Source organism: Colossoma macropomum, unplaced genomic scaffold, assembly GCF_904425465.1.
Source record: "Colossoma macropomum unplaced genomic scaffold, Colossoma_macropomum, whole genome shotgun sequence".
Taxonomy (NCBI): Eukaryota; Metazoa; Chordata; class Actinopteri; order Characiformes; family Serrasalmidae; genus Colossoma; species Colossoma macropomum.
Window position 1 is genome coordinate 21,231,305 of NW_023494791.1, and position 25,942 is coordinate 21,257,246.

The 25,942-nt window shown below is 37.7% G+C and overlaps 2 protein-coding genes across 2 annotated transcripts; one reads left to right on the forward strand and one right to left on the reverse strand.

Moving 5' to 3' along the window:
- Nucleotides 1-879: 879 nt before the first annotated feature.
- Nucleotides 880-13,067, forward strand: si:dkey-9i23.6 (uncharacterized protein DDB_G0284459). Its single transcript, XM_036574375.1, has 7 exons — nucleotides 880-2,298; nucleotides 2,954-4,024; nucleotides 4,182-4,285; nucleotides 8,153-8,654; nucleotides 10,520-10,610; nucleotides 10,733-10,947; nucleotides 12,774-13,067. The coding sequence occupies exons 1-7, from the start codon at nucleotides 2,242-2,244 to the stop codon at nucleotides 12,825-12,827; spliced, it is 2,094 nt and encodes a 697-aa protein (XP_036430268.1). The 5' UTR covers nucleotides 880-2,241; the 3' UTR covers nucleotides 12,828-13,067.
- Nucleotides 13,068-15,005: 1,938 nt separating this feature from the next.
- p2rx3b (purinergic receptor P2X, ligand-gated ion channel, 3b) lies at nucleotides 15,006-24,238 on the reverse strand. Its single transcript, XM_036574380.1, has 12 exons — nucleotides 23,798-24,238; nucleotides 21,826-21,961; nucleotides 21,599-21,670; nucleotides 20,427-20,496; nucleotides 19,377-19,470; nucleotides 19,166-19,243; nucleotides 18,859-19,000; nucleotides 17,824-17,960; nucleotides 16,317-16,410; nucleotides 16,160-16,225; nucleotides 15,836-15,913; nucleotides 15,006-15,725 (listed from the first exon to the last, which is right to left on the reverse strand). The coding sequence occupies exons 1-12, from the start codon at nucleotides 23,917-23,919 to the stop codon at nucleotides 15,585-15,587; spliced, it is 1,230 nt and encodes a 409-aa protein (XP_036430273.1). The 5' UTR covers nucleotides 23,920-24,238; the 3' UTR covers nucleotides 15,006-15,584.
- Between the last annotated feature and the right edge of the window lie 1,704 nt (nucleotides 24,239-25,942).

Here is a 25,942-nt window from a genome sequence, read left to right on the forward strand (position 1 = left end):
CAAGGCAGCTTTATTTACATACATTTATATACAGGCCGTTCACTGTGCTTTACATAAATAAAAGCAAAATGAACATCGAAAGGAAAAATCAAGATGAAGTGCTTAAGAGTAAAAAACAATAAAAGATAAAAATCTTAAAACAACCGTAATTAAAAGAAAGTAGAAAATACATGAAGTAGAATAAAAACATTTAGAGAATTAAAACAAAGGACTTGTGTGTTCTTAAAATGAGCTTCTTAATTGTAAAATGCAGTATGAATAGAGTGAAAGTTTTAGAGCTCAGTAGTAGGCACACAAAAAGAGAAATGTTTTTAACCTAGATCTAAAAAATAGTACATACACCTGTGCAGGTGCATTTTTCTATGATCAAGGTACAAATAGTGTAAATGTAATCTCTATGGCACAGCAATGGCTTCAAGGTCCAACTGTGTACCATGATTAGGTTTTTCTCAGGGCAAAGGTACATATTTGTACCTTTTCATAAACTAATGTTTTAAAACAGAACAATAAAATAAAAAGCCTGGAGACAAGATATGGTGTGTGGAGTCAATGCAACTTTAAAAATATATATTATTTCAATAGATTATGGTACAATTATGTTTCCCAACTAAAGGCATTGAGGATGTACCCTTGAGGGTACACCCCAAGGACAGTTCTGTACCAGACAGTGTAAGAGTGCACCATAGGACCAGGGGTGTCCAAAGGACTGGTGTGGCTGAAAGTTCTCATTTCTCAAACCTGCAGCCGCTCCAGCCGTTTGCAGATAAGGTTGGACCCCTGCAATAGACATTGGGAAACATAAAAAATGGTCTGAAGTATGTACACTATATGGCCAAAAGTATGTTCAGGTCTTTTAGCCACAGCCATTGCTAACAGGTGAATAAAATTTAGCTCATAGACTCGATAGGCAAACATTGGGAACAAAATGGGTCACACTGAAGAGCTCAGTAACTTTAAGCATGGCATTGTCCTAAGATCAGATAAGATCTGTCAGTTTGTGAAATTTGTGTCCAGCAACCGTAAGTGCTATCACTGTGAAGTGGAGACGAAGTAAACTCAGAGAGCGGGGCCGCCGAGGGCTGAAGCACGTAGCACATGTCCTCTGTTGAAACACTCACTATAGAGTTCCAAAGTGCCTCTGGAAGTGACATTAGCAAAAGAACTGTGCCTTGGCAGCTTCATAAAATGGGTTTCAGTAGCTGAGCAACTACAAACAAGCCTAAGATCAAAATGCGCAAGTCCAAGCGTCAGGGGTGAGTGGTCTAAAGCACGGCACTACTGGATTCTGGAAATGTGTTCTCTGGAGTGATGAATTTTGCTTCACCATCTGGCAGTCTGATGGACAAATCTGGGTTTGTCAGATGCCAGGAGAACAGTACCTACCAAAACGCACAGTGCAAACAGTAAGGTTTGGTGGATGAGGGATAATGGTCTGGGGCTGTTTTTGAGGGTATAGACTCGACCCCTTAGGCTTTGTGGCAGCAGTTTGGGAAACACAGAGCCCTGACCTCCAACTTGGAATGGAATATGTAGGTGTTAACAAACCTCTGGCAATGTAGTGTATGTAAAACTGCAATTTCTCTGTATGTGTGTGTGTGTTAAAGAGAAAGAGAGTGAAAGAGAGAGTAGTGGAGAATGCTGGCGGCAAATCCTCAGTGACTTTTGTTCTGATTTACCTACGTGTCAGATTTGTTTGTCTGTGTACTTTGCCCCTGATCGACGGGTCAGTGTCCAGAATTCTCTTACAACTGATTTTTCTCGTTATCTATCTACCTATATCAGTGTAAAATAAAATACATATGCTATTTTGTCTTTGTGTGAGGACAAATATCACTGATTAGTGGCAACACCACAGGAAAGAAAAAACTTTTAATTTTACCCGTTGATTTGCTATGTTTTTGGCTCTACGCTTCCACTTTAAACTGCATAAGATTTCAACACAATACCCAAACTTGCTCCGTACTTTTACACCCCTGCTAATCAGAGCACTTGAGACCAGTAACAGTAGTCACAGCAGTGCTCATAACCTGAAGTAGTTTACAGTCAGGAAATAAAATGCCATTTGTACAGAAAACCAACTGGTATGGGCAGTTTCACAAGGCAGGTGAGGCACTCAGAGGCGGGAGTGAGACAGAGGGAGGGGAAAAAACCCTGGTTACCAGGTAGGAGACAGAAAAGCATTAGAATGAACGAGAAAGAGCAAGCTCAATAAGTGATAAGGAAGGGAACCAAATTCATAACATGAGAAGCCGAAAAGGAGACCGAGGGAAGCAGGACACTGAAAAAACAACAACAGAGGTAAGAAAAGCACAAAAAGGGAAAGGTTTAAGATATCTACAGTTGTGTGCAAAAGTTTGAACACCCTTGCTCAAATTACATTGTTTTGTTGATTGTCTAAGTAAAAAGCACATCTGCTACAAGGCAGAAACTTAAATATATTTTCTGCTCATTTTATTGCACAATATCTATTTATTTGCTGAGTTTAACATCTTGGGAAAAATAAAACAGAAATATAAACTTTTACCAGGTGTTTACTTTTTTCTGACATGTTAAACTCAACATATAAACACTAATTGTGCCTCAGATGTGCACGTGTAGAGGATGTGTACATATGTTCACATTAAATCGACAAAACATGTGCCCAAACTTTTTCATTTGACTGTATGCAGTTGTTAACTGTTTTAAAAAGACTCTTTGTGTTATCACTATGTTAACATTTGTTTGAAAATAATTTGTTAATTGATTTCTTCACATACTGCGCTGCACTTAATCCAATTAAACAGGACTAATTATGCTCTTTGTAATGAAACACACAGTTGGTCAGTGTTCTTTAAGAACTACTGATATCTATGATATGCCCAGAAAAGCATGGTGTGGCATACTGTAACAATTTAACAAGATACGATACAATATTGTCATGTCGCCTACCCTCTCTTTCTGTTTTCACATTCAGATGACTGAAGGAAGACAGGCAATCCACACTAGCTCTGTGCTTCAGTCTATGCTGAACAGACTCAAGTCTAATGAGAAGGTCAAGCCTCCCGGCCTAAACACGTCTAAATGGTATATCCACCCAAAGGACACAGATCAGAGCACGTGTGAAGTTACTGTGGACAAACTGGAATCAGATTTTCCAAGGAGAGATTGTTCAGAGACCACAAACGATCCTCAAAGTTTAGAGAGCACAGTCAGGAATGCTGCTGATGAAGAAATTACAAGAAATGACACACTAGGAACTGACTGTCAAGAGTCTAGATCTTCTCCAAGCGTATTGCCCGAATACGAGAGAAGGAAATACACATCTAATCATTTGCACGATCTGATGAAGGAGGAACAAGATCCAGAGACCAATAAAGGTCAGCTTGAGCGGGAAAATGTGAGGGCGGAGCCTGGGCCGGAGGAGGAAACTTCTGGAGCGGAATCACATTTCAATAGTGTGAAGGACAGTCTGACTCAGGAACTGTCATTAAGCCATGGCCCCAAACAGCTCTCCCTTCCTTTCCTAGGCCCAAGTGTTACCAAAGGAAAAACAGTGTCAATGACAGAACCTGGACCAACCCCCTCAACACCACCCCTATCCAATGAATGCCACCTTAGCTTTGAAAGGGATGGAAAACCTAAGACTCAAGAACCTTCAGTCAAGGACAAACACGTGGCTGAACAAGGTCTGGACTCATGCAAGACCTTTGAGAATCCAATCAGTAGGCCAGCACGATCTGTTTCTGATCCAATAAGGAGTGAAATGAGAAGTGATAGATATCTCTCAGTTCCAAACAGCTGCTCTATGGCAGATATGGACAAAGCTGACATGCATTTTGCCCAAGCAAATCAAATTCCAAAACAGACAGCCATGCTAAAGGCAGATATACTAGAGCCAGTGGACTATGATGGCTCTAAAACGCAAAAGAAGGTGAAGACGGAGAACATCATTCAAAAATTAGCGGCAAGGTTGAAAGAGAAAAACAGTCAGGAGCAAAATAGTAGCAGTAGGACCAACCACGATGATGAAGAGGAGGCACGATCTGTAAGTCAGTCTACTCAAGCAGTATTATGTAATTACTAACTATTCTCTAGCAAAATTGGCGTATGTCATTTATTTTCACAAATTCTGTTTAAACAGCAGAATTGTATATTCTGATATGTTCCTTTATTTTCAATCACACAAATAAATTATGAATCAGGTTACTTCTATGGAACAAGCAGAGCCACCAGTGAAGTTTCAGCCTAGCCCACCACTCTCCCCAAAAGAGGAGAACTCCACTGCAGTGCATGTCAGACTACAAAGGCAAGTTACAAAAAAGGTCAAAATATATTTTCAAAAAAGTAGTTCCTTTTTAAACAATAGCATAGCTTACATTGGCATATTTTTCTCTTTGTCTTTTTTTGTTGTTCTGCTTTAGCCGTACATCATGAATTAATTTTGTCTAGCTCTAATAAGTCAGTTTAATCTGATACAGTCTGATTAATAATAATAAATAAATCTGGCCAATCAACATGGATATGAATGACACATAAAAGATAAAATGTAGAGCTTGTGAGTAAAGCAGTGAAAATAAGTAAATAAATAAATAAATAATCTGGCCCTGTATTTTTCAAGGTCTTGACTAATGCCCAGGCAAGTCAGTGCATTAAATCGCTCCTGTCTGACCCCTTGAATATATTATTATAGAAGCTTACTAATCAGTAATTACTATAATAATTACTATTAGTAATCACTATAATACTAAAATGTATGTTATGTAAAGAATGGAAGTTTTTAAGCACCCATTCTCCTTCAGAGTTTAAGGGGTTAAGGAGGAGCTGTAAGGTTCTCAATCCAAGCTTCAGGGTCCACTCATCCAAACGTAATTTCCAGACCAGCTCTAAAAACACTTGAACACTTGATGTGCAGGGTGCTATGATATGCTGTGATACGATGAAAATGCTCCCTGAATTAGGGCCCTGGGGACTGTGAATAAGTTCAAATAATTTGAGCAAAGCATGATAGTGGTAATATGAAAGGTGGAGTCTTGACCATGTGTTATCTATTACATTATTTTAAAGACTCATCTGCTGTATAGCCAAAAGGATTTTACCCAACGTGACATTTGCATACCAGGCGTAACTGTTTCCAGTTCAGTGACATTCCAGCATTCCTTTGAAAGAATGGCTCCCTTACTATCGCAAGCAAAATGCCCTTTCAGTATGAGACTGAAAAGGCCCCAATGATGAGATATTTATTAATAATGACACAGTGTGATGTATTGTAGACTATATAATGGACATGACTTGTGGTGTGTAGAATAATAGTATGCCATTATTCCTCATGCTTATCTAAACTGTTTCACTGTATAGGCCCTAGGCCCTATTTCTCTAAAGCCAACCACAGCATCTTACTTCCTTGTTACTACATAGTGTAAAGTCTTGGCGTGTCCAAAAGATGCTGTTTTCATGCAGGTGAAAATTACAAAAGCTTTGCACAAAAGGCCTGGGGAGGAATAGAAATCCACAGCTCCGGAATGGTATGGAGCATCAGATTGGAGTATTGCGAGGATGACATCATACATACATCATCAAAGGGTGGAACTGGTTGGGACACACTACATGCAAGCCTCCAGCTGAATAAGTTAATAGGTTTAAATAGGCTGCACGTTTCCATAGTACAAAATTACAAAAGCACACTTAGTGCAGTGAACACTGATATGTTACAGTGCTACGCTTAAAACTCAACATGAAAATAGGGCCATGATGTTACGTGGGACTGGTCTTCAGTGCTATCCAAACTAAGCTGGTGAAATATTTTGTTTATTGTCTGTCGATTAGTTCCTTTAATGACTTTGTAACTACGTGTTGATTGGTCAGAGACAGGGTGGATTCTCCCTTGGAGTCATAATCAGCTTTTTGTTTTATATTAAGGATTCTTCCTAATAATATTTTAAAGTGCTTTTTTGCTTGCTCTAAAAACATGTTTAAGTAAATAAGTTTATATTAGATTAATTGGTCCTTACATAGGCTTTTTAACATTTGTATAAAAAAACTTCACAACACTGTTGTATATATCAAGCAAGCAAGCAAAGTTTATTTATATAGCGCTTTTTACCACAGGTGTTGTCACAAAGCAGCTTTACAGAAAAATCAGCATTAAAGAAAGAAATCCAGGTCCAAATCCCCATGAGCAAGCCAGTGGCGACAGTGTCAAGGAAAAACTCCCTAAGAGCAGGAGGAAGAAACCTTGAGAGGAACCAAGACTCAGAAGGGGAACCCATCCTCATCTGGTCGACACCGGGTAGCAAAACATTGTTAGTATAAGGTATTGTAGTACACAACGGGAAAACAGGTGGAGCAATGGTTAAATTGATTAGTTTAGTTTAAGCAGCAGCATCATCGGGAGGGCAAAAGTGTTTGATAATAACCAGCTTAGACCAGCATGGAATTCGTTTTTTTCAGCAAGGAACAGCCCACTTCTGTTCTTAAAATGCCCGCTTCCTGCTTATTCTATTGTACCAAAATATGACTGTAAAATGCTAGAGAGTGCATGTGAGAGAGTCCTCAATGAATGGGAGTAAATAAAATGGATAAAAACGTATGTATGTATTCCAGTCATTCGCAAAGAAACGTTAATTTTAGGAAAGTATAGGAAATAGCTTTTGAACAATAGGACACTGGCATTACTGCTAGTCAGTGGTGACTGGTTTGCGAGCTTGGAGTTTCCTGCTGTACAAAGCTGTGCAAACCTCACCTGCATGAACTGACCCTCCTGATGCTGCTGCTGCATAAACTCAAACTATCTAATTAACCATTGCTCCACCTGTTTTTCCCAGTTTTGCATTCTAATAATTTATACTAATGCTGTTTGCTATCCGGTGTCGACCAGAGGAGGATGGTTTCCCCTTTTGAGTCTTGGTTCCTCTCAAGGTTTCATCCTCTTGCTCTTAGGGAGTTTTTTTCTTGAGTTTTTTCCTTGTTGTAAAAAGCATTATATAAATAAACTTTGACTTGACTGGTTTGAGAGGTGACTCATCCATTATGTTTCAGAGCATTTTTAACATGCCCTAGCCAATTTTGACTCGCTACTCGGAAGTGTATATTACAAAATGAGGGGACAGTCAGCAGGTGATTTTTCAATCAAACACTTTTGCCCTCAGCTAGGTTAACCTTAATGACGTAAATAGCTAGCCATTCGGACTTTGCAATGACAAACAAGAAGTTTTCAGAAGTTTGAACATAGCATCCATTACTTGTGACGAATTGCTTTATCTGACTAGAAAACTGTTATGTATTGGCTGTCTTTGTTGTTGCTAGTTGCATAGTCTTTAGCTTGCTAACTACCAAGCTAGCAGACTAATGAAGTCATATCAGCAGTCATGAATAACATATGGAGTAGTCTGCTACTGTAAACCTAGTGTGAACATAGAGAACTGTATGTTATAGTTTTTAAATATTAAGTATTCAAACTATTTGTTGTGGCTTATAAACAGTTCCTTGCTGAAAAACACCAAATGAATCCCATGCTGGTCCAAGCTGGTTAATGCTGGTCTGATGCTGGTCACCCAGCATGTTTGGACTGGTTGACCATCACACCAGCACCCAAAACACAACAAATTCTGGTTTTGCTGGTGACCAGTTATTTTGGTCTATGCTGTTTTTTTCTAATAGGGTTTTATCTACCATTTTTTCAGTTTGAAAAGAGAAAGGCATCAGGTCACATGATTTCTGGGCAAGTTCTGCTGTCGAAGTCGACACTCCTTCAAAGGCTAATCTAATACACGTCACTTAATCTAATGAAGTAATGTAACAGCATCTAAAATGGCCTTGGGGATTCTTAGAGAGGAAATGGTGAGGCCAGCTGGATGAGGGCTTTGAAACCGGAAGACTGACTGAAGTGGTTTACATTCCCTGATGTCATCATTACAATTAAAGCATTGTCACAAATTCCTGTAACTAGAGATGAAAAGCATTGAACAGTATAACAGCAGTGTTGAAACATGTTATGCTGATCTGTGCTGTGAAAATGCATTTGTGCATTTAAAAAAATGATTAACCATTTACAAATGACAAGTTGTAAATGTCCATCTGGCTGGAAATGACCACTGAGTGAGTGTTCTACATAACTAGAAATGCTGTATTACACCTGCCAGAAATGAAATTCTAACATTTCACATTGTTGACACAGGACTTTTACGCTTCGAGACTTCACGCTCAACCTGGAGCCCATCAACTTACTGGAGGAGGTCCTTACAGGAGAAGAATGGGCAAGGTTCCTGTCTGCCAAAGAAAGCCCACCACAAGCTGAAACCAATGCCCAATTACAGACAGAGAGCTCTGGTCAATCAGATGATGTCCAGTCTCACGGTTTGGTCATAAAGCAGAAACTATCAACAAAGAAAGATGAAAGTCATTCAGACGTAGATGAGATTAGTGTTAGTGACATCCCTTTAGATAAGGGCAGCCAGTCACGTCAAAGACAAGACAAGCCACACTCAGTCATTTTTGCTGTACCAAAGGCGCTAATAACTAATGCTGCAGTAAAACAAAGAAGATCCGAAGTACCACAATATGAACCCTCCAATGACGATGATGTTTATGACTTTGTGGAGGTGTATATGCTTCCAAAGGAGGAGCCATTAAACAAGTCAAAGGCAAAGGATCTACCACTTGATGTGTCTGCAGTTAAGGTGAGGACCACTTCTAAACTTGTCACAGCAGTTTAGTTAATATTCATACTATTACAGTACAGGGCAAAAGGCAGAGACCATCATTTCATTTATTTGATTTCTAGTTAAAACAGCCATTGAGAACATTTTTTTTTTTTGTCAGCGCCAGTGAAAAAAGACATATTGTCACATGCATAATCATTGTCACATACGCTGATCAGGCATAACATTATGACCACCTCCTTGTTTCTAAGCTCATTGTCCATTTTATCAGCTCCACTTACTATATAGGTGCACTTTGTAGTTCTACAATTACAGACTGTAGTCCATCTGTTTCTCTGCATACTTTGTTAGCCCCCTTTTACCCTGTTCATCAGTGGTCAGGACCCCCATGGACCCTCACAGAGCAGGTACTATTTGGGTGGTGGATCATTCTCAACACTGCAGTAACACCGATGCGGTGGTGGTGTGTTAGTGTGTGTTGTGCTGGTCTGAGTGGATCAAACACAGCAGTGCTGCTGGAGTTTTTAAACACCTCAGTGTCACTGCTGGACTGAGAATAGTCCATTAACCAAAAATATTCAGTCAACAGCGTCCTGTGACCACTGATGAAGGACTAGAGGATGATTAGCTCATACTGTACAGCAAGAGATGAGCTATCGTCTCTGGCTTTACATCTACAGGGTGGACCAACAATGCAGGTGCGTCTAATAGAGTGGACTGTGAGTGGACACAGTGTTTAAAAACTCCAGCAGCACTGCTGTGTCTGATCCACTTGTTCCAGCACAACACACACTAACACACCACCACCACATCAGCGTTACTGCAGTGCTGAGAATGATCCATCAACCAAATAGTATCTCCTCTGTGTGTATATACTATACTATACAACATGGAGCCTATCCCAGCGATCACTGGGCGGAAGGCAGGAAACGCCCTGGACACCCTATATTAATATTAGTATAAGATAATACAAAGATATTTAATTCCAAGCAATTCTGAAGCATTTCTATTGGTCCATTCATCATAAAATATTTGCACAATGTAAAGGGCAGCTGCTCTGCTCAACTGACGTAGGCATCTCAGATGTCCAGTTTTGGTGCTCTAGTGCAAGTCAAGTCAAAGGTTATTTATGTAGCGCTTTTTACAGCAGGCATGTCACAAAGCAGCTTTACAGAAAACCAAAGACTTGCTTTAGGTTTAGCTTGGGTCCAAACCCCAGTGAGCAGACCAAGAGTGACAGTGGCAAGGAAAAACTCCCTAAAGTCAAGAAGATAAAGCCCTCCTTTTGTCTATTTCCATTTTCTTCACAGCTACACATCCTTTCAGACCCATTGTTTTGAGTTGCCATCTTACAGTGGAAGAATGAATAGAAACACCTATGGATTTTTTCAGATCTGAAGCAAGAGTGGAGCTTGATTTTCTGCTGATTTCTCAAGGATGAAAGCTTTAAGGGCTGTTTATCTGATGAGGCTGGTGTTGTTGCTCTAGCAGTTCTTTATTGTTAGGAGTGTTTTTGAACTCCAGTTTTAGAAACTCCTGTTATTTCACTTATTTTCCTTTGACTTTCTTCTTCCTTATGCAAGTGGATTGTCTTATATGTAATCTCCTCAGAAACATCTCTACACACCATTTTAGAGACACGTGAGAAAGAAATTTGTAAGGAAGTTAAGATAAGTTTGGGTAGCTGCTTGTGTGAATGTTATTGTCATTTTGAAGAGGAATACAATGTCCTTGTAGCTGTAGCTTGTTGGTGTTAAGGTTGGAAGGATGGCAGTGAGTGCACAAGACTGGACACATTAAATACAGAAAAATCTGATATTAAACTTGGTGTAAATGAAATATGCCTTAAAAATGCCTCTTTCTCTCTTCTCTGTTTTACAAAGTCATTGGGAGTCTTAGACAATTCTGCACTTAAAAGTCGAATCCACTTGAACAAAAAGAGGATGCATCGACCACCAAAAAAGAGGAAAAAGGGTGAGAAAGTGAAGAGTTGCCTCCAAAGTACAGCACAATATTGCAACGTGTGTGTTTGTGGGGGGTGTTTAGATGACGACAATAAAATAATGTTCTCTCTGTCCCTTGTCTCCATATTCCAGAGAAGCCAGAAGAGTTTTCCAAATTCTATACATCCTGCACACCTGTGGACCTTCCGCACCACTTCCGTGCCTCTACAACCTCATCCTCCATTCAGTCGTTCACCACTTCAACTTCTTCTGCCATTGCCTCTTCTGTATTTTACACTAATTTCACAAATCGGACACCATCCTGTGACTCTGAAGCTCCAATAGCATCTACGCCTGCTGATGAGAAGGTCAGTCAGAGCAAGAGTGTAACAATGTCTGACTACGGAAACTGAAAACTGGAGTCTCACTGAATTTTTAGATATCAAAATTATCACGAATTTTCAAGGGTCCATGTCATAGAAAGCCAATTTTACCCCATTTTTCAAAGTAAATAGTCTGATGTATTGTTTAAAACTTATTATATTTAAAAATGTATTGTTAACTAACCAGTCCATACCATCCATATATGAAAACTAAGCTGCAAATACAGTCCATTTTAAATTCACTGATTTGTTATGTCAAGTAAACTAAAGTATTTACATACCGTACTGTGAAAAAGTATTTGCCCCTTCCCAATTTCTTCTATTTTTTCATATTTGTCACGCATGAATATTTCAGATCATCAAACTACTTTTAATATTAGACACAGATAACTAAGTAAATAGAAATGCTGTTTTTAAATGATGATTTCATTTATTGAAAGAATTTTTTTTTTGCTACTAAATCAACCATTTAACCACATTCACTTGACTATTGGGTTAAATTTCACTAGCAACACCCAGGCATGATTACTGCCAGACCTGTTGAAACAAAACATCACTTAAATAGAAACTGTCTGACAATGTGAAGCAGGCTAGAAAGTCTCAAAATGCAGCACATGATGCGACGTTCTAAAGAGATTCAAATACAGATGCATAATACTGTCATTAAAATCTACCAGTCTGGAAAAGATTACAAATCCATTGCTAAGGCTCTGGGACTCCAGCAAACCCCAGTGAGAACCGGAAAGACTTTGGATATTATTCTGTGGACTGACTCGTCAACAGTGCAACTTTTTGGAAGACATGGGTCCCGTTACATCTGGTGTAAAGATAACACTGCATTCCACCATAAGAACATCATACCAACAGTCAAACATGGTGGTGATGGTGTGATGGTCTGGGGCTGCTTTGCTTCTGCAGGACCTGTCCTAGTTAATGGAACCATAAATTCTGCTCTCTCTAAATCCTGAAGGAGAATGTCTGCCTGTCAACTTGTGACCTAAAGCTTGAGTGCAGTTTGATAATGCAACAGGACAACAATCTAAAGCACACAAGCAAGTCCAACTCTGAATGGCTCAAAAGAAACAAAATTAAGTTTTTTTAGAGTGGCAGAGTCAAAGTCCTGACTTGAATCCCATTGAGATGCTGTGGCAAGACCTTAAACGGGCAGTTTATGCTCAAAAGCCCTCCAATGTAGCCAAATTAAAACAATTCTGCAAAGAAGAGTGGGCCAAAATTTCTCCACAGTGATGTAAAAGACTCACCGCAAGTTATCGCAAACATTTGATTGCAGATGTTACTGACAAGTATGGTACAACCAGTTATTAGGTTTAGGGGGGCAATCACGTTTTGACACGGGTGATATAGATTTTGAATAAATCTTTATCTTTAATAAATGGAATGATCATTGAAAGCCTGCATTTTGCGTTTACTTGTGTATCAGTATCAATGTGTATCATGTATCAGTTTTAAGCCACAGTAACATAAACAGCCTGTTTCATTCTAAAAAAATAAAGAGTGGGTGGACATTGTCATGTGAAAATGAATTATAGATGTTTTTTGAACATAAAATGACACAAATGTCAAAAGTGGACCTCATGAAAAAATAAAAAATAAAAAAATGGATATGGCTCTTAATTATTCCACAAAACGTGAAGAATATGGTCACCCTTCAAACGTTTCAAAGTCTTTTTGGTGCTTTCTGTTAAACATTCTGCTAAAGGGCTCAGTGCTGTAATCATAGCCGCTTTCACAATTGCTATAATTTATAAACGCTGTAATTTGTGTTTCTTTCTGTTTTCTTTTCTCTGCAGCAAAAAGCCAAAGAAAAGGTCTTGAAACCAAAGCTGTGGAGGCTGAAGACTTAATAAATTAATTTAGACAGGAACCTGAGATGCGGAAAGGAAGTTCATCAAAAGTTGCTTTATAAATATGAATATACATAGAATACTGTCCAATGACTCAAACTGTACACAAACTGACTCTGTGACTAAATGCATCATGTCCACCAAAAGATCAGACATGCCTCATAAGACTGCTAAATAAACAACTACAATATACACACCTACAGCTGAAAGCAATAAATGGATTCAGTTCAGTAATTCTAATCATCCTCGATTATGTTGGATATTTTATCTTTCTGTCTATCAGGATGCATCTCTCTATATATACATTTCTCTCCTTTCTTGTCTAATGGACAGGTTTTTATAAAGCACTGATTAACGCTACTTTTTATATATTGATTTTTCTATATTACACTACAAGGGCTGGTATGAACCAATGATACAGTTTACTGTAAACATGTTTATTGTTGGTTGCCTTTATCATAATCATTTACACTCATAGATAAATTATCACAGCTTGCAAACTCTGATAACATTGAACTTCTCAAGTTTATTAGAGTCAACATCCACTAATGAACTCATTCACTACACACCTACATAGCACTGTTTAGTGCTGTAGTGAATTCACTGGAGAAGAACCATGGAAATGCCCAGGAGCTTCTGACTATCAGAGGCCTTGGGGGGCCTCAGACCACACGGAGGCTCAAAGACTCAAGAAAGTCTCCACTATAGTGCTACCTTGTAGTAAAGTCTTTACAAAATAGCAATTCCAAAAATACCAATCAAAACATTAACACACTACTCTAGTCCACATTCCAGTGCACTTAGTGGTGAATTAATAGTGCTTAGTGACTTTATCGTCACTTCAAACAGTAAAAGATTCACTGAAATGTCATTGGCTTTAGCAAGTGTTACCAAATCCCACCGTTTTGAAGTAAATGTGTCCCAAAGTCTGAAAATCAATGTGTAACATTAAGGATTGTCACAATCCCTACACATATTTTCTGTAAGTAACTTTTATGTGTGTTAATGAAAAAATATTGTGATTTTTACATGTGTACAGCTGTTAAAAGCTGTGTTTGCTAGTCATGTACTGGCATTTTTGAGTTCTGCTCAAAGTTAGCTAAAATTTTTACTACTGAAACATTTGGTAAAGATTTGGTAGAGTTATGATTGTTTTGGTTGTTACAAAGTGAAATGTTCCATCATTTGTTTTAACAAAATAAACATAATTAAGGTGTAGGGTCACTTAAAACAAAAAGATTTTAATCTAAAGTCCAAGTCAGTTAAAAGTCAGAAATGTGATTTGACCTCAAATTTTGAACTTGACTCTGGACCTATTTGGTAAAATGACGCTACTATGAAACAAATCTTATTTTTTATTAAGTAGTGGTTTCACATCTCCCTCTAGTGGTGAAAATCTTTACTGTGCACTCTGCAGAAAAGGCTCTGTATTTCTCACATTTGACACAAATCTTATCTCAGCAAGCGCAAACAATCAATAAAAAATCCCAGTCGGCTTGCATTTATACAGTTTTATATAACATTGTGATTTCAGTTCAATGCATACAGTTAAAGGGATCTACCTGAAATATCCACTTCATTTGTTCGTTCTCTCCCTCAGCTCAAACTTTTTACTTGAGGTTCTATTAATACGTAAACATCTGTAATACTTGAATATATACAGTGGGGTCCAAAAGTCTGAAAATCTGGAATTACTCACTTTATTTAAACCCAGAACTAAACTATAGAAAGTTTTAGAATTTTGAAAATTCTAAAACAAAGACAAGTTATGATTAGAACAGTGAAGAAGAAATATTTAGGATATTTAAGATACACTTTACACTTTAAAAAAAGGTAGTACCTCAAAGGTTCTTTAGTATAGACAATGGTTCTATATGGACTCAAACAATCATTTGCATGCTTAAAGTGTTCTTTACATTGTGAAATTGTTCTTCATATTGGTGGAGAATGTGTTTTATATAGTTCTACATAGAAAAATGAATTGAAAATGGTTCTAAATAGCACCAAAAAGGGTTCTATTGTTACAATGTCAAGCATGTAAAAATAGAAGAAGCCTAGAAGAACATACATAGAACCATTTCAGCATGTAAATAGTTCTATATAGTTCTAGAACCATTGTCTTTACTAAAAACTTATGATGAAGCAGCTAAAGTGTAGGTCACTATTCAAATGTAAGCAAATTTGTGGCACCGATCATGTTAAGGAATTTGTCCAAAAAATTTTTTTGGTCTTATTTGTCTGATTGAAGCTCGTGTTCAGACGACTCTCAGGTGGATCTGATGTACGCATCACACAATTCTCCACATAACCACCACAACTGTGGAGTGCAAGCTGTCATTAAAGCAAAGAGGACAGAATACTGAAGAAATACTGAAATTCTTATGCTGGCAATATAATTTGCAATGAAGCATTAAGCATTAAATTACAAAATAATGCAAAATAGAGGCATTTTCACTAGTGGTCTCAGACTTTTGGACTCCACTGTAAAGGAAAAAAAAATGATAAACTATAAAGAATTGTATAAATGTGAACATGCAGATGTGCTTCTAATAACAAAGCTGCTTTCTTTCATCTTCTATTGCTGTAGGCCTGAAAATGACCATGCAAATATTACATCTGGTGCAGAAATATGTCAATATGTCTAACTCAGTGCTAGAATCTGATACCTTACAGCTTATATTACATTTGGTATTGAGAGGTATTGAGACGCATTAAACGCAGTTGAACATTTGTTCAAATATTACAAAACAGTTGCTGTTAACCATACTGGCCAATGGAAAAGGCCCCGGAATCGTTAGAGAACTTGTCCTCAGGTCTGATTGACAACTGACTGTGATCCCGTGTCCGATACATTGCGCTGATATAGGAGCCAGTTCTTTCAATATGTGCATCTGACACCTAGAAAGAGGCAGGAAGCAGAAGAGAATGTGCACACATTTGAATTAAGTCAGCTGAACGCTTTACATTTTTCAGCACAAAACTACGATGAACGTCTGCGAAAATCATACCTCTTCAAATTTCTTTGCCTTGTACTGGTCAGCTCCTTTCAGGAAATTCAGAAGGATTATATCACAAAGAACTGCCCCCTAAAACAAATGCATCTTAGTTTAATCCTATACCATAAAACATGCAAAAACTCTCTAACTGTATTTATGTCATGCATACAACAATTCAACAGCCACCATGATGTAGCAATACAATCTGAGAACACGCAAAGGCTGAATTGCGAATGGTCAAATTCAGTAATTGACTGCTTACATATGAACAAAACATCCAACAGAATGTAGAACTAAAGAGAGAAACTGTAGTAGATGGCAGGACTGCACTCTTACCACACCCACAGAAGTAAAAGCTGCCACCATATTGATCAGAGTTGGGATCATATTAAATTTTCCTGCCTGCAAAGATGCCACAAAGTAGCATGAGTCACTGATAATTTTGTTAATGGAAGTATTGTGGAAGCATTGTGGTAGTTCAGTGGTAACTCACATCTCCGTTGACCATCACATCGAATCTGATAGCATAAGCCTTCAGCAGAGTGCGGTACTCAGTCCCATTCTCCGCTTTAAAATACTTGGCAAACCTTACATCAAATAAAGAATTTCAGTCTTTAAAGCAATATTCCAACATTCTCTGCCACACATGTAGTGTACTGCCCATTACAGTAGCCTATTGGCTTCTATTATAAGTGTATTTTAAGTCAATGAATTTCTGTTCTTTTCTAAGTACATGTGTCAAAACATATGCAGTTGAGTCTGTTGAACCTACTTTAACCCCTTAACAGTAGCCATAAAATCCCATTTCTTTATTATAGAACTTTGTTAACATATCATTGGTGAGCAAGCAAGCGGACATTTATAAAAGTGTTTTTAATTTGTTCAAAAGCTTTTTTTACTGTTGTCCTTTCCACATGATTGTTTGATATACAGGAAGCTGCGATTGTGCAGTCCATTTTATCTCGGTGTCTTTATGGAGAGGTGTGAATTGCTTTCGCAGTAGAGGGTCTCCTCCCTCCCATTTCATCCATCATTGCTCATTAGCAGCTCAACGCAGAATCACATGTCACACACAGAGCCAGCAGTGACCTTGTTAATCTGATGTAATGTCTACAGGGAGAATATTCTATTTGATAATTTTAATTAAAAATATCCGTGTTGACCCTAACACCTTGTACTGACAGCAAGTGAAGCGAGCTAGTGACAATGACAAAACGAAAATGCTCCCATTATAATCAATGTGGTGCGATGTGATGTGATGTTTTTTAGTGGATTCCCCGTCACATCGCATCTCTGCTATTACACCTGAAAAGCGATGAAGAGAAACTCATGGATGTGTATGACTCTTCCAGTAAAAAAAAATATAAAGAAATTGCCACAGTGTTGGATTTAGAGGTGAATACCATTTGTTTTGTGTCACTGATTGACAAGAGTACTTAGCTAGTTAGACTTAGCAGTTACAAGTTAGCAGATAAAACTAAGCTGCCCAACACCAGGGTGGTATAGTGTTTTTTTAACCCTCTAAAATCCCAGGCTCATTACATACTAAGACTTATTATTCAGTAACTACAGGGACTTCAGTGCAAACTGGCTGACCTATTCTCAGGTTATAGAAGTGTGTAATAAAACTTGGGGCCTGCTGCTGGGTCTTAGTTATTGAAGGGGTTAACATTGTTATTTAGCACACTATGTTAAACTTAAACAACATAACCCTTTATACACTCTATTTAATCAGCATCCCAAAGCTGGACAGCTCCACCAGTAAAGCAACTATTTTCTGATTGGTTTGCTTACATTTTGACTTAATGCGCACACAAAGGTTTTGTGACGTGATGTGATACACATTTGGATGCTCATTTGCCATTAGGACACAGTGTAAGGCTCTATATACGGCCCCATACTTTAGTTCCTCTCTCTTAAATCTGCATAACATGCATATAAGTTACTGAACTACACCAAGCTGAAAGCTGAAGGTTTAAGGTAGGTGAACAGGTCAGCACCTGAAGTTGTATCCTGGTGACACGCTGTTTTTCTCAGACATGGCGTCCAGACGAGTGAAAGAATATGCAGGCTTGCATTCTTCCTCTGATTTATCCAAATCACACACCCAGGCTATCTTTATGCCTATCACTCCACCCTGAGAAACAGAGAGACTGAGACTTGTTGCACAGTTGAATGTAAATACGGTAAAAATATCCAAACCATCTGAAAAAAATGAAGTGAAATGAACGCTCGGTTAACTTTACCAGGTGCCAAGACTTGATTACTGTGGGCCTGTTTACACCTCGCATTAACGTGTGATTTTGGTGACTGGATCACGTTTGGACTTCACTTGACAGCATGAAAAGTCAGATGTAAACACACCCAAGACGCACCGTGATTGGATTACGATCAGATCACTCAAACTACTTTTCAGAGGAGGTCAGAAATGGATCTTGACCACATTTAACACAAGTGTAAACGAATGTGTTTTCGTTATCTGTATACAATTAAATGAGCGGAAATGTGTCTGTTGAGTGCTGACTAGCAGCGTGAGAAGATAAACAAGGAAACCAAAGAAGGAGGATGAGTGAGGCTGGTTTTATTCCCAAACTAAGAGCCTTCTTGCACTCTGGACTGATGAAAGTGTCCAAGCTGATCTTGTCAATTTGTATTGTAAAGGGGGGTAAAGTAAACAAAAGTACAACTAAAACAACAACTTGTGTTGATGTGCTTTTTTGGGTCTCATCTGGCCACACTGGGAACACATTTTAGTGAAAAGTGTGAATGGAATCTGGCCAAAGTTGATCCAGATGTGATCCAGACATGAAATGCATGTTAATGCAAGGTGTAAACAGGCTCAAAGAGGACTTGTGACTCGATCTTGACTTGGTCATGTTCTCATTTACTCTCAGGTCTTGGTCTTTTGATTTGATCTTCACTAGTCATAGTCTTGGACTTTTCTTGGACTAGACCAAAGTGGTTTTGACTACAGCTATAACTCGAATATTAGAGTGATTGCCTAAAAGAGAACAGAGAAGAGAAATATAACTGACTTTGTTAGCGAGTGTGGTGAAGTTCTGGTGGGCTAAGCGGACAACATCTCCCACTTTGAATATCGGGCAGTAGGTATTCTTCTCAAAGTCAAAATTGCACTTCTTTATATAGCTACTGTTGATGGTGGGCAAGAAGTTTCCTCTGTGAGACAGAAAGTGAGAGAGAGAGAGAATGAGAGAGCATAAGAGTCAGACAGTGCATAATAATAATAATAATAATAATAATAATGATGATAATAATAAGGCATTTAACATATGACTCTATGGAAGCTATTCTGTTACTCCTGATTCATGTTTGGGGTCTCACTTTGTGAAGTTGAAGCGGGGAAAGCGAATGCTGTTTTTGATGAATATTGTGAAATTCTCCACCTCCATCATGGGTTTACTGAGAAAGAACAGAGAGAAAAAGAAGTCTGTTCATCAGTGTATTCATTCTTCAGTGGGACCATTTATATACTGTACCATTAAAACTTATCCACCACTCCTAATACCACTCATCCACCCACCCATATACTCACATTGGGACATCATCTATCTCTGCTGGGCACCAGCCTTTGATCTGACATGTTTTGAGAGTACTGTTGAATTCCACACACTCTCCAGTCAACAAACCTAACAGGCACAGAGTCATGGATGCCATTTCATTCTTATTATATCATTTGGTTAAACTAGTTGAAAAGTAATACAGTAGCACTCAAAGGCTTGAAATTGCTGCTCAAGAGTTTTTCAATCATTGAGTGTGTTTGAATGCACTCAATAATCCGATCATAATCGGATTTCTGCAGTTATCTGATTATTCAAATTGTCATGTAAACACCATACTCCAATCTAAAAATCCAATTAAGAAACACGATAAAGAGAGCTGGATTTTAGCTCAGTAATCAGATTTCTCAGTGCATGTATACTTACACTCTGATTTCTTTCAGATTTTTAGTCTGCATATGCGCGGAACAGACTGCTGTACGTAAATGAGCAAGCAGTGCTGTCGCGAGATGGCAGCAAAACACTTTTGAAGCGATGCTGAAACCAACTACATGCTTGATGAAATGAAGTATTTAAATATTCTTCATCTTCTAGATGACGTACATTAATTTTTCAGGTACAATGGCGCAACATTTAAAAAAAAAATAGTCGTGGCATGAAGTTTAAGTTTTACATTATGTTTACGTCATGTCTTCTTCTGTGAGTTTATTGGCTGGTTGCAAAGAAGAAATCCAATAACTGTCCCGACTCATGTAGACCTGGAGTTTCCCCATTATCTCATTACTCAAGTGTATATAAACACGTTGATCGGATTACTGACAAAATCCGATTTTCTGCAGTTATCCGATTATTAAGTGCATGTTAATGCTCTTTTTTATATATATATATTTTTTTTTATATATTGTTTGATTCGCTTCTTGTATACATTTTTACTGTATATAAAATAACAAGAAATATTAATATGGCATGTGCTTTCAAACTTTTGAATGCTAGTGTAGCCAATATAAAAGGAGAAATGATAAAATTAGTACTTATAATAGCAGAGAGGAAACAACAGCAGAATTAGGATGATTTAACCATCTTACCATTTGAACCCGGCCTTGTCATTAATTTTGTGCAGTTATCATTATGTTCACATTTAAACTTCGTCTCACTCTGAAACACAAACATGCAAACATGGACACAATTTATTAAAAGTTAAATAAGTATCTCCAAATGAGTAACCAGTACTCAGTATTTTGTTCTGTGAGTATGGCACAAACTAAGATTCAGTGGTTGTTCAGTACTGTGCAAAAGTCAGAGACCATCCTACATTTATTTCATGTCCAATAAAAAGAACCATTACGTTATTCATTTTTTCTGGCCTGGGAGACCAAAACAAATGTCACCATCAGTTAAACAGCGTTTGAAGCTTTCATCTTTGAGAGATAATCAAGCTCCACTATTGCTTCAGATCTCAAAAACCCACAGGTGTTTCTGTCCATCCTACCACTGTGAGAAGAAAACTCAACACTCTCAACAGCCTAATTGATGTGTAGCTGTCGAGAAGCCTTTACTGAAAGAAAAATAGACAAAAAAGAACATATGCAGATCAAACAAAGAAGCTGCTGGTGTTCTCAGAACAATGGACTGACCACCCCAGAGTCCAGACCTCAACATAACTGAATGTGTTTGGGATTGTTTGGATTGTGAGAAGCAGAAAATGCAACCAACTTCTAAGACTGAACTTTGCAGGTGTGGAAAAATATCCCTGCAGATTTCTTTGAAGAACTGAAAACCTCCTGAAAAGAATGAGAACTGTATTGAAGACATGGACAAATGGACACCCTAAAAACAGAAAATAATGATATTATATTAAGGTTTTGAGGTTTCTGTGTAGTTTTATCTTAAATATATTGTCAAGGTATCCCATTTTTTCAAGTTTTTTTTTTCATCATTTGAACACCGCGGTTGTTTTTTACATTAATGAAGGAAGGCCCAATAGAAATGTTCCCAAATTACTTGGAATAAAATGTCTTTACATAAACTTACATTAAAAGTTAAGTTAAATAATTGCATTCTCCTTTAAAGTTAGCATTTTGGAGATACATGTGTTTTTGTGATGATTCTGTTTTTTTCTGAACTTGTACTTAATGACCATTTTGTCTGGAAAGCGCAAAAATGAAGGGAGGTCTCAGACGTTTGCATAATATTTTATATCTATTCAAATCACATTTAATGTTTAGATATTAGAATGATAAAGCTGTGCTTGACTGACCTCAGGACATTTGCCCTGCACCTGGTTCTCGGTGGAGATGAGTTTGGTAATGATACAGAACACTGAAGCCCCCTGATTGACAAGTAAACACACATACACACACACACACACACACACACAGTTAATTTCCATGTTCTACAGCAGGACACAGTTCTTAAACCTTGTGCTTTTACAGCTTCAGGGAGTTAAATTAATTAAACTAGACAAAGTGCTAGCACATGATTTACCTGTGTAGGAGTGACGTAGTCTGCTACATCCATGGTCTTGTTATGGTGCTCGCCAAATCCTTTTACTTTAGTCATGACCGATGATTCTATAGCGGTGTCTCTCTCCTGATAGGCCTTTTCATACAAAAACACCCAACTGTGAGGAAGAGTGAGAGAAGCAAACGTTAAAGAGTAGAATTGAATCATATTAGTCTTATCACTAGATACACTGAGTCACCAGTTTAGGTTTTGCAACCTTGCACCTACTCACACTGGCTGTTTTACCAGGCACATTTTGTAGCTTTACAATTACTGACTGTAGATATGTCAAACTGGGGACCTTCAGGGCCAAAATGCTGCAGAGACTAGAATTTACCCTCATCTAACGCTCTGAATTCAGTCCATGAAGGCCTTGCTAATTAGCTAATGAGCTGAATCAGGTGTGTTTAATGAAGCAGTGTGCTGAAGTCTGCAGTGAAGTTGTACAGCTTGTGAGGATTGGACCCTGACACATGTGCTATAAAAAATAACAACAGTGGGCCGCTTTCAGCAAAGCAGTGACATCAACATTAGTAAAGGTGAGTTAGTGGGAGCTGCATCAAGTGTATTTAAAAATCTCAGTGTATGTGCATAATATGCTCACTCTAAATGGCTGAAATGAATAAATAAATAAATAAATTAATTAATTAATTATCATACAGTGTTAAAAACGTATGTAGTAATTTTTTTTTACAGAAGGTGTTTTTGCTAAGGTAAGTAAAGTAGCACAGAGAAACTGTTTCTGCTTAGAACCACAAAAATAATATCCTGGGGTTAGCATGTGATTCTGAATGAGTACTATAACAGGCTTGCTGAGAAGTTTTTGCATAAAATCCTTGCTTAGTTAACAATCAGCTTGATAACGTATTTAACGGCACTTTTTTATGTTCTTTTTTCCAATATGTTAACCCCTTAAAATCCCAGACTTATTTTATACTAAGGCTTATTATTCAGTAACTACAGGGACTTCAATGCAAACAGGCTGACTATTCCTAGGCTACAGAAGTGTGTAATAAACCCTTGGAACCCCTGGCGCACCCATGGTCATGTAAGAGGTTAAACTCACAAAAAAGAGACAATGTGAACTAAAATTTACAGAAAAATGCCATATTTAAGTTTATTTGCTTTTTTTTTAATCAATAAAACGTCATTTGTCCAGGGTGTTCAAATTTCTGCATGCGACTGTATGTGAAGTTTTAAAAATATGAAGTATGTGCCAATATACATGTATATATGTATATCATATATGTATTTATACATACATACATACACACACACACACATAAACTTGACACATATTTTGAAAAATATGTGTAAATGTATAACTAAATATTTAAGGTTAACCAAATTCACTGGTCAATCATTTATATATAAACCTAAAACTACCACAATGATGAGTAACATTAATTATTATAAACAAGCTGCTGGGCTTTAATGCTTTTACACTCTACTGCTGTGATTCCTCTCTCCCATGAAAATAGTAGTCTCTCTCTCTCTCTCTCTCTCTCTCTCTCTCTCTCTCTCTCTGAACTGAACTGTCAGCCAACATACTATAGTCCATACAACAATCATTACCCTCAACGTTCAAACAAGTGTGAACTGGTAAAACAGTCCCAGAAAAGTTCTCAGATGATGTGTTTTCTGTTCTTTATCAAATCTTACTGTGAGATGAACATAATAGCACTGCTGTGACAGAACACTGATTTGCTGCATTAGCAATATATTAGAGTTTCTAAAAGCAATTTTGATGCCTTGTTCTATGCCCTGCAGAAGACTGCTGGACACATCTCATAAGAAACACTAGAATCATTAAGAAAAAAATAAACTAGAACAAATGGCTTTTGTTTTGTTTATAGGGTTAAAATGTTGGACTATTACAAAGACACAGATATACACAATGACAGGATTTCAGTCACAGACACGCAGTTTGTTTACTCACGCCTGCTTGCCTTACCCAATAAAGTAAGAGATGATGAGCAGCTGAACAACTCGGTTGATGATGCCGATGGTCCAGCTCTTGACCACAACAGACTTTGTTGTCTCGTAGGTGAAGAAGTCTGTTATACAGCTCCACATCTCTCATACACACTGCAACAACTGCACAAAAATATCAGTGTGCGATTGTGAATCAGTGTGTTTTCCTTTGGCGTAAAAGTGAAAATGGCAGAGTTACGTTCTTTGAGTCTTAACTTTGTCTAAATCATGAAAACGCAAAAAGGAACACAAAAATGCAATAGAGGAAGAAAGAGGGTGTAAAATAAAGAAATCTGTATGTGTGCTGCAGATTGTCTGTGCTGGGGAACCTCCCTCACTCACTCCAGCACTTTCCCCTCTCTTTATATTCCCCTCCTCTTCTTTCAGCCTCACACACACTCACTGGATGTGGCTGGTACATCCTGTTGTTCACACAGGACTGATAAACAGATCATCTTCATCGTCACCTTTATTTTTATATAGTGCCTTCCCCCTGCTCAAAGACCCTTCATGGAATAAGGACCATAGAATAGAGAACACATAAATGACAGAGGACTTTAAGCAAGACTAGACAGTCAATATTAAACAAACCTCAATTCCAAAAAGGTTGAGACAGTATATGAATAAAAAAAAATAAAAAAATCAGTGATTTTTACAGCTACTTTAACCTGAATCTGAACAAAGACAATCCAAAGATATGATATGTAATATTGTACCCTTTCAATTTGATTGTTTCTTTCAGAGCAAGGATGGGTCGAGATTTGCCACTTTGCCAAAAATTCATCAGCAAAAAATTTAAGTTTAAGAACGTGACTCAATGAGTGATTGGAAGGGGAATCCAGAGAAATGTCTGTGAATAAAGTGCCAAAAAACACACTTAAATGCCAGTGCCTTTCGACTCCACACATGGCACTAAAATAGCCTTAAAGCAGCATTAAAAAACAGCATGCTTCTGTGATGGACATCACAATGGATTCAGGAAAACAGAAAACTGTTGTCAGTAAACACCGTTCATTGTTGCATCCAAGTTAAATGCAAATTATAACTGTACTGTGCACAGTTGAAGTCATATGTCAACAAACTAACGCTACTCACTTCTCTGGGCTCGAGCTTAACTGAAATGGACTGATGTTCACTGGAAACGTGTATTGTCAACCTTTCAGGTTGTTTACGTAGATAACGGAGGTTGTGTTCTCCAAAGAAGTAAAGAATCATCCAGATTGTTACCAGTGTACAGTTCCACAGCCAGGGTCTGTCCTAGCAGGGGTGGGGGAAATAGTGGATAACTTGCACATCTGTGAAAGCAGCATTAACACTAAAAACATTTTGAAACAGTGTATGCTGCCTTCAAGAAGACTTCTTGTGTCATCTTGGACATTGTCATGTCCCAACTTTTTTGAAATGTATTGCAGACATCAAATTTGCAATGATCATATATTTACAAAAACCATAAAGTTCATAAGGTAAAATATCAAATGTTGTGTTTTTGTTTTAAAGTTATTACAGGTCAAACAGTCACTGCTTAGTCACTAATCACTGCTTTTTATTGTTTTTATTAGTATTTCACAATACTGTCCCAAATGTTCTGGAATTGGGTTTGTACATAACAGCACATTTAGCAACAGCACATTACAATACCTGAAAAGACTTACAATGTTCATAGGAAACTGGAAGAGAGAAAACGTGAGTCTTCAGTAGAGATTTGAATGGTAAAGAAGAGACATGCTGAATGTTGTATGAGAGTTGTACAATTTTCTAAAATGGGGGAATATATGAATCATTTTAATCAATTAAAAATTCATGTTTTGTTTTTTTTATTTTTAGTGATTTTTTTTTTATTTTCACGTAACACATGCTCTACAGAGAACAAATTTAGATAAGACACTTAATAAAACATATGAAATGTGCTATAACTTTTACACAGGCCACAGGTCTTTTTCCCCAAATAGGTAAAAAAGATAAACAGTAATTGTGCTTTAAATTGTGCAGAAGTGTGTTCTCTGAAGAGGATGTGTACAAATTGTTTTTTGTAGAAAATCAACAAAATTGATTAGAGGTGCCCTAACCTCTGCCTACAGCTGTCTATACCTTATATGTCATCAACACTACAGAACAACAGGTTACA